Source organism: Leptosomus discolor, chromosome 1 (assembly GCF_034619465.1).
Source record: "Leptosomus discolor isolate bLepDis1 chromosome 1, bLepDis1.hap2, whole genome shotgun sequence".
In the NCBI taxonomy this organism is placed as follows: Eukaryota; Metazoa; Chordata; class Aves; order Leptosomiformes; family Leptosomidae; genus Leptosomus; species Leptosomus discolor.
In genome coordinates, this window is record NC_141391.1 from 23,269,079 (window position 1) to 23,287,899 (window position 18,821).

Here is an 18,821-nt window from a genome sequence, read left to right on the forward strand (position 1 = left end):
AGAAGTTATTCACTGACGAGCTGCAGGGTGGCCGGAGGGTTTCTCAGTGGCCTTCATTTATTAGGCTGGGTTGGAGCACTAGTGCACTGCTCAGTTGCCAGAGAGAGGATTAAGTTGTTTTTTGTTTTGTAGGATGCTCTGTGTCCCCGTTGAGGGGGATACTTTGAGGGAAAGCACATTCTCTACGGGAGATTGTCCCAATGTCCTGAATGACTCATCCTCCTGGTAAGCATCTTTGAAAACAGTAGGGTATATGGCATTCGTGGCTTTGTTGCATATTGCCACGGCTCTATGGAAGAAGAAAGTGTTTGACAGCTGCACACTGCCTTTCTTGCTAATTATCTGCATGCAAGTAGATAAATGGATAGTGTTTCCCTTTCACACTCATCCTTTCCAAACATTATGGCTTGCACTGAACTATTCCATTATGCTACCACAGAAACCTGATTGATCTGAACCATCTCAAAAGAAGCAGTAAGATCAACAGCAGCAGTCTTACCTATCCTAACTTTCAACCCTTCATCAGCCCATGCTCGCAATTTCCATCTGCACACCTGAGCACCCTGTAACACCAGCTATTCACAACAAAAAATGCAAATGCCTGAGGCAGAGGGTCACCAAAAAACAAATTTTGCTTTCAGCTTCTTTGCCAGTACTTCAAACTTCTGGTCATTAGGGAACATAACAGCATTTGAAAATGATTTTTCAGGTGTTTGCACATCCTGAGGTGACCTGAAATTTTCTCACCTTGAGTTTCTTATCAAATAATCATATTTTGCTTCTTGACCCTCAATTTCCTGCTTCACACTGCTTAGCATTCTTCATGGCCACAGAATACCATATTTCAGCCAATCCTTCCTTCCTTCCTTCTTGTCCGCCTCCTTTCCCTCCTCTGCTAGACTGTAATCACTCTCATCTCCCATGCAGTCATTGTGACTCAGCCTCCACTTTCTCTGTCTGAGAGCAACAATCTGTCCTCCACAGACGAGCTGGATGTTGGCTGGAATGACAGGCTTATCAGTCAAAGCGTGAGGTTTCCACAAGCACCTAGAATTTCTTTCAGAGGAAAAAAATATTTGATTTTAATAGTCTGTAGTACTGAAAGGAAAAGGTGTTTTCTGATTTTGTTGAGCTGTCAGAAACCTAAAGAGAAAGACCATGAAACCTCTACATACAGTGTCTGCTCTTGTGCTCTGTTTCTTCTGTTTCCAATCTATGTTCCCTATATATAAAGTCCAAGATATCATTCAGACTCTTCTGGTGTAAGTTATTTTCCATGCACAAGTCACTCCTAACAACTCACTTGACTTCTAGACATAACCTCACATCTATAGCCTTCCAAGATCCAACACCTTCCTTCTCATAATGCCAAAATTCCCTTCCTTTCCTTTGCTGTCCTGATAGATCCTCTTGGCTTTAGAAAGGAGTAGCTCATTACTAATCAATTTACACAGTCCTTAATACTCCCTTTCTCGCTGACAAGCTGGAAGCACAGCTAACACCTTTTCCATTTTCCAGTGATCAGCAGAGGAGATGAAAGAGCTGTTGCTGCACTGACGTGTTTTTCAAGATGATTTTTTTTCAGCTTCACTGCAAAAGAACAACTCTGGGCTGACTGGAGTGAGGGACTGGAAGTGTAGGCAGAAAACAAGAAAGGGATGAGAAAGAATAGAGGGAAACAATTTTAAGGAGGGAGGGGAGTTGATTAGAGGGAAAACAGGAAGAGAAAATACTGACAGACGTGGATATAAGACCAAGGATCCATATACCCCATATCCTGTCTCAACAATGACCATAAGCAGATGGTTGGGGATGAGTAAGAGCAGGACTAACTTCAGATACTTCCTCCTAATACTCCCCCAGTCACCAATTATTATCAGCTCGGGAACTTCCCACAACAGAAGCTGTTTCTGCACTTCAGTGTATTTCTCTTCCAAGACTTTGTGCAAACTTTTCAAACCCCCAAAATCCTCTGGCAAGGTGTTTCACAGGTCTCCTGCCCACTGCATGAAGAGCCATCTCCTTTTCTGTTCCAAATTGTGCTCCTCCTGGCTTCATTTAATGGACCGTACTTCTTGAACTGGAAAAGGCATATCCAGCTGATCCTCAGACTTGTGTGTCCTTCCCAAGTCTGTAGATCTGTATCATGTAGACTCCAAGGCACCTCTTTTTTGGTCTGCAGAGCCTTGACCTCCCTCCTCACTCATCCCTCACACATTCCTCTCATTCTCTGAAATTCCTTTGATCCTTTTTGTTGCCCCTCCTGGTGTGCCTCCCAGTTTAGCTGCATCCTTTGAGACAAAAGGATCAGAAGTGCTCATATCATAAAAGATGTCAGTAATTTATGAATTTATGTGGAGTTATGGTGTTCTCTATTTTGTTCTTTATTTCTTTCCTGGTAATTCCTAACATTTGATTGCTTTTTGAGCTGCCCATGATTGTGATCATTTTCACAAACCTGTCTATCACAACATTCAAATCCTTCTTTGTGGCAGTAATAATCAGCCAACAGCCTTTTTACCCATACAGAATTTTTACACTTACATTTTACATCTGAAAGTGGGATTGTTTTTTCCTATGTACACCATGCACATTTATCATCAATGAATTTCATCTGCCACTTTACCACTCAGATACCCAGATTCATATAGTTCTGCATGTCTTTGTAATCAGCCCTCATCCTTACAAATCTGAATAACTTAGTATCATCAGCAGACTCTGTCACCTCCTTACCACCTTTTCCAGGTTATTTCTGAACATGTTGACAAGTACAGACCCCAGCACCAGCTCCTGAAAAACTTCACTGGTCACCTCCCTACACTGCAAGAACTGGCTGTCCTTCTTAACCTCTGTTTTCTATTTCTTAACTGAACATTTTTTTCTAAGCACGATCTTACCTCATACGCCGTGTCTGTTCAAAGCCTTCTGCAAAGGCTTTTATGAAAGGCATACACATAAAAGGAAAAAGGATGCTAACTAAAGTTTGTATATTTTTGTAAAAGGTGTACTTGATCCAGTAATAGTACTCCATTCATAATCACTCCTAAGCACACACAGAGTTTGACCTGGTGCCTTCCTTTGGCCGAGAGCCCCTGCTAGCGCAGGAGCAGGTTTCTGGCTACGGGTTGGGACGTCCCACTGGCTTGGACACTGCCAGCGTGCGAGGCCTCGGTCACGACGTGCAGTCCCCACGTACAGCCTCTCACACACTTGATTTTCTATGGGCTGGGCCACAGTGAATAAAAGATCAAGCAATAACTTCCCACCGTCTGCATGACCCTTATGTGTTCTTCCTTAAGACTGGGTGCCAGACTGTCCCTAATAAAGCAAAGAGACCACCCTGTGAAGGCAACAAGAGGGGAAAAGAAAGAAACTGGGGAAAAAAATGGAAGACAGCAAGTGAAAAAAAAGGTAGGTGAGTGAGGGTAAAAGTGTGATACTAAGCAGAGCACCCCTGACCATCTGGATCTTACTGTAGTATCTATGGTTTAGGTTTGGTCAATGACAAATCAAAAAAAATACTTGGGCAATATAATGCGTTTTTTGAAAAAATGTTTCCTGTTAAATTTGAAAAACTTTGATTTAAAGTGATTTGAAAATTAGCAATATCGAAATTTGAAAGCTTAAGCTTCTGGTTCAGCTAAGACCCATAATCAAACCACTTAGAGCTTGCAGAATAAATTCATCACTGTGTTACCCTGAGGACAGACTGGGGCAAACTGTACTCAATGTGTAACATATATTTGTCAAGCTTATTTATCCATATGTATATGCCAGGTTGGATTCACAAGGCATTTTCTAAGTAAAATATAAAAAAAAAATTTAAAATGCCAAAATACTGACTGAGGACAAGGATACAGACCTACAGAGGCTAGGTGTTCACAAGCAAGCATTGACTTTTGGCTCACAGTGGAAGTGCAGAATGAGATGCTTTAGCACATTGCTTGTTCATGCTGAAGCAGATCAGATGCTATTTCACTCCTCTCTGTCTTTTGGCTTCAAATGCTCTGCATGTCCACACTGCTGCAATATACACTCATGTCTGTTCCTCTGCATTTTTTGAAAGATATGTGAAAATCACAGGGTCTGATTTTTATTTACACTAATCTATTTCCCCAACCACAGCAAAATAAGGGAATAGATAACGTATTTTTTGATGTACTTGTTTTAAGTACCTTTACATTACTAGATTGCTGTAAGAAGACTTTCTTGTAGTAGAGAGTGGAAGGCATGAAGGCCACCAGCCAGATGCTCAGCCAGTGTGAATTTAGAGCTGAAGATCTGGCCTCATGTCAAATTAAACAAAGGCATTTTTGAACTACCTGTTTATTAATGGCATCTGACCTACTTTTACCAGCTCTAAGGACTCAGACTTCCCCTTCCCGAAAATAGAAGGTGGCATGGGGAACAAAAACAGTCACTGTGGACAAACTAATGGGCATCAATGTTTGCAGACATCCAACAATTAAATTTGGGTGGTTCAGTACATTTCTAATTAAGTACAATTAACATTTGTTCTTTACTTGTTCATTTTACATACCTCACTGATGTTCCAAATCTGGTTTCCCCTGATAATCTATCCAAGCACATCCTAATGATTCTGCCTTTCAATCCCTTATTAATACACTGACATAAACAACACAGAAATGCAATTAGACTGCTATGCACACATTGCCTGCCTCCTCTTTCACTGAAGCTGGTGGGAGTCTGGCCATGCACCTTCATTGCGGTAGTTTCAGTCTTTCTATATCTGCAGAAGTTCCAGGGAAAACCTCTAGGTTTTGCCTCACAGAGATGCATGGCAAACTCCCGTTCCTCCCTCTGTAGTGCTGGAGATTTATTTCTGCAAAAACACTTCATGTGATCCTACTTTTGCACTGCAGACAAGCCTCAAAGGGAGGTAATATTCCCTTCTCATCACTCTGAGTTCAGTCACTAGTGATTTCAATAAGGACCCCCCCACACCAGAGTGCTACAAATGTTGTGGTTTCCTGACATTAGCTTTGGCAGCAGTACCAGGTTAGGCATTGCTGCACAGCCCCTAGTCCCTGCTGTCTGCTTCTGTCCTCCACTTCATGTATTCAGCCCTTCGTTCCCAATCACACTGTTCAGGTAGTTTTACCACCAAGAAGAGTTCATATCCTGACACTGTAGTCAAAGGGGTAGTGAATCAGGTAGAGTTTTTCCAATGACTTTGTTTCTGTAGGCATCTCCACAATACCGTTACGTTTCCTCTCTCGCTCATGCACACACACACAAAGAAAAAAACAAAAGCCAAAAAAACCTCAGACTGAGGTGATGGCAGGGTTGTAAAAGAATAATCTCATATTCAGTTTGAGGCTAAACAAAACTGATAGCTCAAGGAGAGAGGGAGGCAGTGAGGTGATGGGAGAGTTGGAACACCCAAGGTAAAATTTCAGTTTTGCATCCGTTTACAGTTTCTGAAGGGCCGATCAGTCAAACCTTGGGCAAATCATAATTAAGATCCCTCTTGAACTGTCCACATGGAAATGTCCAGAGAGAGAAACTGCCCCCAAATGACACTACACAACCTCTGAGGAAACCAGTGCTTCCACTGAGCAATATCAGCATCCCACATGCCTTTCTTGGCAATCTCTGCCAGGTCAGTTTAAGACAAACACAAATCTGCTGAAGAGATTCAGGTCAAGAACCATTAACATCAAGCACGTTCCCAGCATGCAGATGCTCGTTCTGCAGCCTCAGAGCTGATGAGTTTAGGTGGAGCCCAGCCTAGCTGGCTCTGGAGACCCTCAGCAAGCCCTGCTGCTGGCTGCCGCTCTGCTGACAACCCAACCTGAGGAAAAAGAAGACCAGAAAGAACAACTCCAGGGTGGCAGGGAAGAGGCCAAGGAGGCTGATGGACACTGCAGGACAACTGTCCCACAGGCTGTCACATCCACTGAGCAATCAGGGGCTGCCCAGCCTGGGAATGTGTGTGTCTGCTACAGAGCAGCAGAGTACACTGGAGGAAGATAGCACTGGAAAAGAAGTTTCTCAGTTATTTAAGAAAGACTAATTTTTAATTTTTTTGATTGCATTTTATTTTAACTCCCATTGCATCTTCTACTGTCTTTTGCCTTCCATTTCTGAATTTACTAGCTCTGCATAAGCTTTAAAAAACCCTAAGACATTACTTTTTGCCCCAGACAGTTTTTCTTGACTCTTCTGTTGCCTTGCTGGGTGAATATTGGAAGACAATCTATCCACCTATCTAGTTAGCTAAGAAAAGGTTATTTAACGGCAATAGAGTTGGTTTAAGCAATGTAATTTTAACAGAAAATAAAGAACAAGGAATTTTAATGTCGTCAGTCTCTCCGTATTCCAAAAAGCCAAATTAGTTGAGCAATTTTACAGCAATTTTACAGCTTGGGGTTTTTTTTTAATTTGCTACCAGGAAACTATGGGAACTGTTTAATTTGGCTGGCCTCCTGTTACTGGCTTGAATGGTGCAGAGAGGAGTTATGCAAATTGATTGTATTGATCACAAAGCATTAAAATATATCTGCATTTTATTTAAAAGCAATGGAATCCACTGCAGTGTTTTTCTGTTTTTGAAACAGAAGTGCTGTCTGGAACAGAAACTGAAAGAAGCAGCCAGATAACCTAATGGTTTCTATTAAGGAGCCCATAGGCAACAGACCCTTCAAAAATAAAAACATCTGATTTATGCACTACGCGCCATTCCCCCATTTGCATTGATAATACCCAAGTCATGTGAAGTTAAGCACATATATAAACCTTGGAGGAAACAGTTCTATGCATTTCAAAGGCTTTGCAGCAACAGCGTCTTTTTATTTGGAGTGCGCTCTCTGTCCTGTGACACAGGACTCAGAAACTTTATGAGATTCCCTACTACCATACACTGAAGAATGGTAACCTGTGGGGGTTTACCAACTTACGGTACAAGGTACATCCATGCGCAGAAATAGGCACTAGTAGAGCACAAACAGAGCAATGTATTAGCCTTGGAAACCTAACATTGGGCACGTAAATGAAAAGAATTTTTTTTTTTTTTTTAAAAAAGGTATCTGCTGCACAAGGTACAACAAGGCAAATCTGTTGTTTAGGCAAACCTCCCCTCACACAAAGAGGAAAGTATAGTGAAATAGGTGGGATTAAAGGGTTCTCCAATTCTTCAGGGAGTACACCTGAACTGGCACAGATATCAGCCTGAGCAAGGCATGCCTGCTGCCAAGGTAGTCCACTCTGCTCCCTTCCCAGAGCAGGAGAAAAAAAAAGTAATTATTCAGGTATTTCTGCCTTTCTGCGATAGCTATTTGTCACCATATTATTCAGAGGGAGTCATTCTACTCCTGTTAGGCAAAGCTTTAAAAATTGTGTTCTCCATACTACTTCTTCAATGAGCATTTAAAGGAGAAGGAAGGGGAGGGGGTTAAAGAGAATCATCACAGAACAATTATGAAGGCAATTTGGAAGCAAGTCTGGAAACAACCTTGTAACAGAGCCAATAGCTGATTCAAATTGTTACATTTCTCCTTTGATCACCTGCTCAAACACACTTCTAATTAGCATTTAATTGAGTGTACAGTTTAGCACATTATTAAACACCTGCTTGCAGATATAAATTTCTATTTCTGATGACATGCTCTCCTGTGCTGTAGTGCAGATCTGTGCTTGTTAACAGAAGGAAATATTTGACAATGGACAAGCACCACCCCAGCTCCTCAAGAAGAACCAACTGTTCTGCAGGATGAATTCAATCCAGAGTATGCATAGGTGTATAAACACTTTCAAAACTAAAAGATTGAAAATTTTCGTGTATGCCTTTCACAGAATTTCTCTACTTAAAAGTTGTTATGATTTATTTTCTCTTACACCTTGCACCCACAAGCAGAAATAAATTAATACTCAGAATTTTGCAATGTGTCTTTCGAAGGTAATATAACAAACAGAGGAAATGCAGACCTCACCTGTCCTCGAAATGGAGAATTTCAGGTTACACCTATGCCAGGCAAAAGGAGAGATAGCTAGTGCCACCTCTTGGTGAGGAAAGCACAGAAAGCCATCCATTAGCATAATCCCAAAGCAAGGCATAACTGGAAAAACTATGTGTGCTTCTAGGAAGTGCTGACCACTCTCACTGATCACAAAGCACTTACAAACACCCTTAATTGGAGATAAGATGTTTGTCCTATTTAATTGAACAAGGTGTCTTGTATCCCTGCAGTTAAGCATGTGCTTAAATGTTTGGCTGGATTGGACCTAAACCCCAATTCTATGAAAGTGTTAAAGAAGTTAAATCCTATGTAAAGCGATTATCTTCAACTGAAACTGAGAAAATGTTGGTTCCTAAAGTTTTATTAGGTTTTAAAATATCTTCATTGTGCTGTGATCCAAATACCTTGCATGTTTGAACCCTCCCATTGTAGTAGCTTAGTGCTAATGCCATTGTGGAGGTTGAGTGTTAATCATTAAGATTGTGTCAGATTTCATCATGGGGGAAGAGCTTTGGATAAATGCGTCAACACACAAACTTGTAATCGTAACAAACAGAGTTCAAAAGAAAGCTTAAATATAGAAGAGGATTAGTTATGGGCCACATCAACATCAAGTAAGCTTGTATGGTGCCATTCATATTTTACCCTGTGAAATATCATCTGGAGAATGCTGGGCACATTTGGCTTGCTGAACTGAATCTATGAGTCAATGTATTGTAAGACAGATTTGACCTTCATAATGGAAAATGTCTAAGATTATTTTGGTGAATTTCCAAAGAACCCACACATGGGAATGACTGTGCACGGAGGAAAGCATGGAAATCTCCTCCATGAGAAAGAGTGTGAACTTTGCAAGACATTGCCTTAAAGGCTTCCCTCATAAAAATTAAAAAGCAATTATCACTCCTGGACATTGCATGCATGAATAGTAGTGAACTGTAAATAAACCTAAGTAATACAAAATAACAACTTTGCCCTCCGTTTTCAGATAACGATGAAGAAAAAAATGGCATTGTGCCTACATGTTTACTAAAAACACATTGATTGGAAGTATACAAACTCTACTAAGCAACAGTCATGGCAAGATTTATTCTTGTAAAAAAAGTAAATATTTAAATGTAATAGTAAAAGAAGACATACTAAATAAAAGTAAGGAAGTTGTCCTACCTTGTTTTGGAGTGGTTTTGTCTACAGGGATACCACATCCACGTAATTTTAGGCTGAGGAATACCGTACACAGTGCATGTCAGCACTTGTTTGCTGCTCAGTAAATACAGATTGGGATCAGGGAATGATGACACGGCATTTTCGTATATCTGGGGTTTCACTGTAAAGGGCAAAATTGGAAAGCAATTAAAACCAGCTCATTTGCAATGTGTTACATGATCATGAAAATACTACATTCCTGCAGGGTGAGTAATAAGAAAAATCCCCAGGAGAACAAATAAAGGAGAACAGCATGCCTAAATTAGGTCAGATGAGCAGTTAGTAACACACTTAAATGATCAGGAATAAGTATGTGACCATGGCAGACAGAAACCCTCCTAATGAAAACCAGTATCTGTCTTCTGATTCCAAGATGGGTCTGTCAGCCTGAATATAGTGCTTGCATTTGGGTCCACGAAAGTCAGTAAGAAAACCACAATGACCTGAACTGTGCAAGATCAAGGAAAACCCAGCTCAATTAAAATTTAGCATTTACATGTTCAGGAGAAGCATGGAAACATGCTGTAAACTTACCATTTACTGTAAGAGTGACTGTAAGATTCTTAGACAAGTTTGACTGTCTTATGCTCAGTATTATCGTGTAGTTTCCAGCATCTTCCTCAGCAACATCCTTGATGATTAATGAGTAGTCTTTAACCATGTACCGGGCACACTTTTCAGCAGCAGGTAGCCCATCTTTTAACCTGTTTCAAAGAATTCCAGAAATCAAAATTTTGAAAAATATTGTTGCTTAAACTGCCTGCGTTATTTCATTTCACAACATTTCTTGGTCTTTGGGCAAGGACTGAACTTACAGCCTGAGTTTCTGTTTACCAGAGGCTTATCCTTCCCTTACAAATAAGATTGATGATATTTATAAAGCACTTTGGAGAATACCATTCTACATATTAAAACTGATAAGGATCTGACAGGGTTTTATAGTATTTCAGAATTGTTGAAAATTGCAACTGTCTCTGAAGATCCAGTTTTCCATGCTTGTGCCGCCATTTAGTCTAGAAGATGACAATTTTGGCTAAGAGTCATTCACACAAATAAAGGTTGCATCATCCAGCACCGACCATTTCTTTACGACCTCAGAATACATCCTGGGACAAAGTATTACAGTAGCCTAACCACAGCTGTGATTTTAGGAAGAGGAAGAGTAAGTAGATTAGATAAGCACTTAAGAATCAGATATCCTGCTATCAAGTGAATGTTTTTAAAGATAGCAGAAAATCAACATAGAAAGTGCTAGTTGTTACTCACACACAGATTCCTGAAGAAGCACGTTTTTCCTCAAATTCTAAAATACAGCATAAAGCATATTTTGGTAGGTTGCGGCATGAAAGTTGACATGATTTTAGTAGAAGAGTGCAACTGAGTTTGACTATGATGGACTTGATTAAAGGTTTTAGTAAGTATTTATAGAAAACTCCTACTATTATTAGAGGAGCACTAAAAATTCTGTCTAAGGACTATGGATTGAGGCATTTCACTGTATCTGTATTTTACAGAACCACAGAATAGTTGGGGCTGAAAGAGCCTCTGGAGATTGCCTAGTCCAACCCCCTGTTCAAAGCAAGGTCAGAAGGTTGCCCAAGACCATTTTCAGTCTGTTTTTTAATATCTCCAAGGATGGAGACTCCACAGCCTCTCTGGAATACTTGTTCCAGCGTTTGATCAACCTCATAGTAATAAATAAATAGACAAATATTTTTTAAAAAATCTTCTTTAAATGGATCTTTTTTTGTATTTCAGAAGTTTTGGATCTATATGTGTAGTCAACAAGCCTAACTATTAAAGAAACAGAAAATACTATATAAAAGGCTAGCATCAGGTCCACTTTCGCCCCTTAATTTTCCTTGTGGATCTATAAATGTAAGGGTTTTGTAAAACTAAACAAAGTGTTTGGAGCAAAAGTAATTTCTGGCTGTGAGTAACATGAACTCTCACTGTACATGTATGTACGGTTTGTTTTCTTAATCAGACTTGTCATGGGCCCTTTGTTAAAGTGCAATGAATTGAGCCAGAGCTACTGGTCTTTAAAATTATTTAAACAAACAAACAAAAAAAAGCTTGAGATCATGAATAGATAACATTGTTTTATATAAAACTGGTCTGGGTTAACACAAAAAACTGTTCAAAAGATTTTTTAGCATGGTATACATGAGCCAAAGCGAACACTCCAGTCACTGAAGTAAATCTACAACCTGCAAATCACCATATAATAAAACCAGCTTCTACTGTTTTTCTGATAGTGTGTGCCTGCATGACTCAACTCAGTCAGTTATTTTAATGAAAACCTTCTTTTCTTTCTCCTACTGTCTGAAAAGCAAGTTCAGGTCTCACATCTAGGTCTGAGTGAGGTTGGATGCAACACTTCAGTCAAAGTTGATAGAGATAGTTAGCTGTAGAGTGTCCACTGATTTCAACAGGAGACACATCTAACTTCCTTGAGGATCTAAGCCTTTAACTTGCCAGGTCTCCTTTTTTGCACTTGCAAAATGGAGATAATATTTTCACAAATTGTTAAAACCCAGGACAACCCTGAAACTTCCAAGAAAACTCCACAACTGTATTGTCTCCAGTTTGTTGCCATTTCAGGGGGTCTTATTTGAGTATTTTAGCATGATATTATTTTTCATCTAAGAAGAGGTCCAGTACGCATGTGTGGAAGAAACTGTTGTCCTACCATATAACCTCTGGAGAGGGAAACGCCTTCACTTTCATTGACAAACGATAGGATTTTCTTCCAGCTACAGCCTCCAGTGCAGTTTTTCTTCGACGTCTCAAATTAATGAACATTTTATCTTAAACAAAAGAAAAAAGGGTGCATTTCATTACTGATTTTCAGCCTGCAGAAAGAGTTGTTCTACTAAAGAGAACAGGAATCCAAATTAAAAAGATCTTTAATAATTTTGGTGTTCCCTCATGGCAACAGCAAGAATAAAGCCTAACCTGCTAGAAATCTATAAAATATAGAGAAGAATACCACAAATATATAAGAAACTGAGAGACAGCTCCCAGGCCATGAATTTGCCTGGAGAACACACATTGTGTGTTCACATTGTGCTTGAGTCAGAAAAAAAGGCACAAAAGATAAGGTGGCTTGTGGTACGTGGGAAGCTGAACTAGATGATCAGATGACCTTTCCTAAAGGCCAAGAATCAATGAATGTTCCAAAAGAAAATATTCTACCAGAGAGGATTTAAGGGATCTTCAGAGAAACAGCAAAGGAAAAGGCAGAAACTTTCTGTATCATTGGTAAACAGCTGTTTCATCAAACAAACAAACCTTTATCACTTCATTGGAACAATCTCAACCTGCTGGAAGTTGTTCTTTTCCAGTTGTACTACCTCATATTTCAAACTCTCTGGCAAGTTATGGACTGCATAAGGATGTTGGATATCTATTAAACATGTGCAATATTTAATCACACTTGCCACGTACATTGAAAATAACATGCACAAGACAGATGAGTAGTTTAATTACACAAGTCAAGTTACAAAGATGGAACCCTGATTCTGCAGACTCTTATTCTTTCTAAGGTGGGTATCCCATAGATGGGGCTGCTTATGTGAGTAAGAGTTTACAGGCTAGCTTTGACAGTTCCAGCTTCTCCAGCTTTAATTTTAATCTAAAACTCAGCTTCTGGAAGCTTCAGCGTGTCTGTTTAAGAATAAAATAAGTGGATATCATGATTTATCCTGTGCTCTCAGTGACTTACTCCAGGGTTTAAATAGAGAAAATGGACTGAAATATTCTCTAAGAATACAAACACAGGGTGTTTGTCCACACTTCCCGACGAGACAGAAAAGGCAGACCACTGAAAACATGGAACAAATCAATATTCTGACCATGAGCCATCTGTCATAGAGGACACCCACCAACTGCTTAGTCTTTCATACCAGTGACGCTCCAAAGATCCCAGATAGTCCTAATTTTAACAGGATGCCACAAAGAAGGTAGCTTCTCATAAAGTCTCAATGCACAAAAGTCCTAATTCACATTAATTTGAAATAACACCAGAAATTTCCAGATTTCACAGAAAGCCCGGGCGGACCATAAGGAACTCATTTAAGACTCCCACTGGAAAACCATATTAATGCATTGCAGTACCTTGCTTAACTTTTCTGAATGGTTTAGCAGCTACCTGCTTCATGTATAGCTAGTGTGTCTGCTGCTTCTTCATTTTTCGAAGAAAACAACAAGTAGCATAGAAGAGAAAGTGGGATTCTCCTATGTAAATTCAGCTTGTACACTTCTTACTTTTTTTTTTGCAAACTATAACTGATTGCTTCTGCCAGAACTGACTGAGGACAGTATTTAGCAGACAAGAGTGATTAAACTGAACATTAGCGTGTCTACTGCTAACAATACAAAACAGTCATGGGAGAAAAGGCACATGTTCTCTCTGGTCTCCCTCCTTTTTCTGCCAATGATGAACATGCTACAAACTCCCACTTTGTGTCAAGATGTAGAACTATCACATGACTGAACATGGTACATGAGCATTCAGTATTCTACAAATCTGCACACTTCTTACCATAAACAATGACGGTTGTGTTAACAGCTTTGATTGATGGCCCACTCTTCACGTGGCAGGTATACTGGCCTTTATCAATATCACGCACTTTGTCAACAACAAGGATACTATAAAAAATATTGGCTTCTGTATTCTTCTGGTCAATCCGCTGCGTTACAGAACCTCTCTTCCTTGCCTACAAAAGCGAAAATGAACAAGAAAGAGCTTAATCAAACCAACTGTCATGATTATTAAGATTTTTATTTTACTGTATTGTCACAAAACCTTAATAAAAATATCCCAATCCCTCTGTACAGCACAGACATGCAAAAGTTGCCTAACATTCCCAGAGGGTTAACAATAAAAATTGCAAGTTACATTATATGGCAATGCATTCCTATCTTCACCAAAGTTGTAACAGCATCCAAACTAGTTCTTTCCAGACAAAGATCATCCCTTCTGTATGGCCTGCCATACCAACACACCCAGTTCCCCACTGCTCCTTGTCCAGCATTGTTTGTAAAAATCCCCAGAGTCACTGGCACATAGTTTGGTGCCTGAATTCAGTGTCCATAGGCAGCAGACATACAGAAGAAGAGGACATTACCACAAGAAGGGGAGAATTCTGGAAACACTATAGAATGAAAAGGGACTAGGTTTGGCACGGGAATAACAGGGTGGAACTGAAGATAATGTGAGTCTGAGGAGTTATTTCCTGCAACTCCCCCTCAGCCTTTGGCCTCAAAGTTTATTTAACCCAGGACATTGCTGGTGTCTCATAAACACTGAGCACCCTTCAGTTACCATTCAAATAAAAACAAAGTAGAATTTCACAAGTGTGGTGCCTGGCTAGGGCTTGGTAAGGCAGCAATGAGCAACATAATATATTTGGAGCATTTCTGGTTGCTAAGTTGTTTATTGCTGAGGTGAAAAAATGACAGGGAAAATGGCTACAGTATGCAAGAAACAATTGCATTAATCTTCCCTATATAATGTAATCATAATTTCAGCTTGTGATTAGGCACAGTAAGTGACATAATAAATGATCTTGACTTGAATCATCAGCATAAATCAAACTGACATGAAAGAAATGGGAGTTGTAAACCTTAAAATAATGTCAAATTTCTTATCAGCTTTAGACGGACTCCCTGGCAGTTATTCTGTAAGCGACAAATATTTATGAGGATGCTCCCAATGTGAAGGGAGGAGAAGCACATTCAAGATCATTCCTGTAGTTGTCAAAACAAGAGGATTGTTCATGTGACACTTAACAAATGAGATTTTGGCTAGCTAAATCAAAATATCTTTTCTAAACATGCTTGAGTCGGGTGCCTGACTGTCTGCCAGTCTTTGAGATGAATGTGTTGAGAAAGACAGCCTCGCTGAAAACTTTTTTGTCACAAGAGAGCCCCTGCCTGGGACTGGGAGATAAATTTCTACCATTTCTCCAGGTCAAAAAGCAGCTCCCAGGGATGAAACAGTTCAGGCGTTCGCTCACAATTATGTAACATAACCAGAGTACATTGTGTAAACATGTTTACTTACTCAATTAAGCACCAGAAAGAAAAAAAGAAACCTTTAAAGACATGTCAGCAAGGGTCAAAATGATGGAATGCGAACCATGGCAAGCATTTTGAGGCAAAATTCCTCCCAGGATGCTAGATGCACAATCTATAGGAAATCCTCGGGTTCTTCATTTCAATCACAGCACTCACCTGTCCAGGATAAGTCCAAGTCATCTGCACTCTGGTGTTCCAGGCTGCAGTGACAGTGCAGTTAATTGCCAGGCTGTCTCCTTTCAGCAACTTGACAAGACGTGGGGTGCTTAACTGAACATCAAAAATTGTGTTGGCTGCACATGATGAAGAGAAAGGAAAGTGAATAACTTCACCAGAGCAGAGTGCTTAATGAAAAGACAGGGAGCGGAGAACACTACTTACTTTCTCGGTGCGTTAGGTACTTCGTGCTATACTTGTGTCCACTGACGGTTGTCTCACAGCTCAGGAGCCCTATGAATTTGTAGGTTGCCTTAGGTATTCTGAAGCCTTTCATGCTGTCCCAGATTATTGTCTTGCCATCAGGAATTAGGGTTTCTCGTGGAATCTGGAAGTGTCAAACACGCATCATAAAAACAACTCATCCTCATGCCACTCTCTAATCAAAGCAGCCTAACAAAAAGGAATGGGGAAAAAAAATACCCTAAAAAATGCCAATCAACATAGAAGGGATGACATTTAATTATGCAGATTTTTCAAGTCACATTTTCATCACAAAATAGAGGAAAAAACTGGGTGAAGAACATGAACATTTTATTCGTTTCCAAGATTTCATTATTTATAACAGGATGTAATTTATGACACAATAGATTGACATTATCATTAGCCTCAGCACTTGGGCTGCTATTCTGTTGACTCCTGGTTGGCAGCTAAAGTGCTCCTCTTGGCAAACCTTTGCAATTAAGTATCCTGGTTTCATTACTGAGACACAAATACATATTTTTCAATGGAGGCGACAAATAGACTTAATTTGCTGTCATTTTGTGGCTTTAACAAATTCCTGCCAGGATTCAATCTGATGCTTCTCACATTTATGTCATCTAAAGGACTGGACTGTTTTTAAAAAAAAGTTAAGGACGTGAATGGCTGTTCCACAGCTGACAGGTCACAGAGTACACGTCTCTAATTCATTACATACAATATGAAGTGCAAATTTTAAAGCCACAAAGCTTCCTTGGGCACTTTTATTGAGAACTACTGATCATACTGAATGAAGAAAGTCATATTGACTAGAGATTTTGAAAAGACACCTTAAAACACTAAATACATCACATTTCCACAGAAAAAGTATTCAGCACATTTTTCAAATTCGGCACTTCTAGGTCCCTCAGAAGTTAAGGGCCCAACACGTAATTAGTGAAAAGCCATCAGGTGTTTTAAAACTTAAGACCTGAAATCTAATACAGACTAAAATATTGCCACGTGGGATCAAGTGTTCACTTTGTCAGCGGTACAAACTATATTTTACATTAGGATCCTTTGAGTTTTAAGCCCCATTTTAATAAGATATCAAGAGAACCCTGAAAAGGCAAAGCATGACATAGGCACCGAAGGTCAGACAAGTTCTCTTGTTTTCACACCATGGGGGCTTTTTATGCCTTATCGATGGAACACATACCACCATTTGGATAACGCTGAGATCAGCCGTGAGTACAAAGCCTGGATGTGACTCTAATTTTACAAAAGCCTGCTTTTATGGGACAATAACATAGTTTTAAGGATGGCACAGAGCAGAGTTTGAGTGGATTAGTGCCCTAAGTAGAGACCTCTTTCAACTAAGTACCTTGCAGCCCATCACCTCTCATTGTGCACCCAGTCTCACTACATCCCCTTCATCTCTTTCTTTTCCTTTATTTGAGCAGAGGACTTATGCATGGACGTGTTGGCCAGCCTTCTCCTTCCTATGGCCAAAGCCAGCATGGGTGGGTGCCAGAAGCTAGGGGAAGTGTGGCTGCCCGGCACCTTCCTGTGTGGTACGGCTTCTCTCCAAAACACGGCACCCTCGATGCTGCCCTTGAGATCACCTCCACTCATCTCATGCCATTTCCTCCATCAGAAATGTACGTTGATGAATCAAATGAATAATAATTACAGAGCACAAAATGCTGTGGTAGAATTCCTTATCTTTACAACAGCTGATAAGATGCTATAATAGGCATGCAAATCACGGGGGAAGCGTGTGTTACACACACACACAAGTAAAGCCCATTACGTTACAGCCTGCTGGCTACCTCTCAACAATATCTTGTACTGTAAGATCTCTGTTGCTATTCCTGTTCTAAATAAAACAAATATTCAAGCTTTGGTTTAACTAGTTCATAGTTATGCTTTCAAGGGCTTCAACTGAATTTATCCTCTTGCTGCTTTGGTGGAAACCAAACTGTTTCTGAGTATATTCCTCTATAGGTTTTCATATACACTGTGAAGAAAGAGTTGAGTCAGAGTCTCAGAGCCTCCCTAGACTGACACTTCCCAGGGAATGCATTCACTTCACATTAATTAGTTAATTGATAGATTACTGAATCTATATTAGCCTTATTCCAGGAACGAGAATGAAAACAAAACACCCAGGAAGTAACTGGATCTTGGAAGTAAGGTGCTCATAAATACAAACAAGTTTTGCAACACTTAATGTTGTGAGTTGTCTGTATATCCCTCAGGCTCACCTGCCCTGGAGGCAAATCTTTGCCTGCACAGTCAACTCATCTGACACCCCTTAAAAACATGTAGAGCTATATCATTTTGTGTAATTTTTTGCAGCTTTGAGACTAAGAAGTTGCATGCAGTCACACATGAAAGCATAACTCAACACTACTGTAAGGAAAACTTTAGAAGACTGAAGTCTGTGACTAGCAAAAGACCACTGTGACACAGCTGGTCTCTGGCTAAGTCTTGGGGTGGAAAGAAAACCGCAACAAGTCCATTTCGGAGGGTGGGAGCATCAGATTTTGTCTTAGAAGAGATCAAGGGCAGTGGCTGGATTTTCACCCTCACAGCCCTTCACAGCTCTACCCTCTCTCCTTACTTGCTTCAGTTTTGAACCAGCTGTCCTCCATGGTGTTCTCCTCTGCCAACCCCACTGTTTCAGATAACCTGTTTCCCACTCTCAGTGAAGCACAGTTGCTTTGATCTGCCCTAAACGAGCTTCCAGGCCACCACCTAGAGACATGGCATCATCACCATGATGATCATTGCATGGATAGTACAGGACAGGGGATCCCAGAATCACACAACAATTCAGGTTGGAAGGGCCAATATAGTTCAGGGCCTTGTCAAAAATCTTGGCTATTTGGTCATCACAGAGAGAAACAGAAAACCTATGAAGAAACATAGTGCTGAAACGGTGAGATTTCCACTGAAGCAGCAGAGGATAAATCCAGCTAAAATACCAGCTTACAGGTGGCTACCAGCAGATAGTAAGAGGCATTCAGAGAATCAATTTGTTGCAATGGCTGCAGTAAACGTGGAATTTATTGTCTACATAGTTATCTGCACGAACCACATCACCGTGGCTGCCACTGCAGTCTTGGCCTCTTACCTTCTTGGTACTTTGTT

The 18,821-nt window shown here is 40.2% G+C and overlaps 1 protein-coding gene across 1 annotated transcript in view; it reads right to left on the reverse strand.

Moving 5' to 3' along the window:
• The window catches only part of FLT1 (fms related receptor tyrosine kinase 1), a 113,033-nt gene that overhangs the window by 65,111 nt on the left and 29,101 nt on the right, over positions 1-18,821 (reverse strand). The window contains exons 5-10 of the mRNA XM_086481851.1: positions 15,651-15,813; positions 15,426-15,562; positions 13,732-13,906; positions 11,878-11,995; positions 9,720-9,889; positions 9,147-9,306 (exon numbers count right to left, since the gene is read on the reverse strand). Coding sequence (XP_086337977.1) covers positions 9,147-9,306; positions 9,720-9,889; positions 11,878-11,995; positions 13,732-13,906; positions 15,426-15,562; positions 15,651-15,813 — 923 coding nt within the window. The remainder of the gene's footprint in view (positions 1-9,146; positions 9,307-9,719; positions 9,890-11,877; positions 11,996-13,731; positions 13,907-15,425; positions 15,563-15,650; positions 15,814-18,821) is intronic.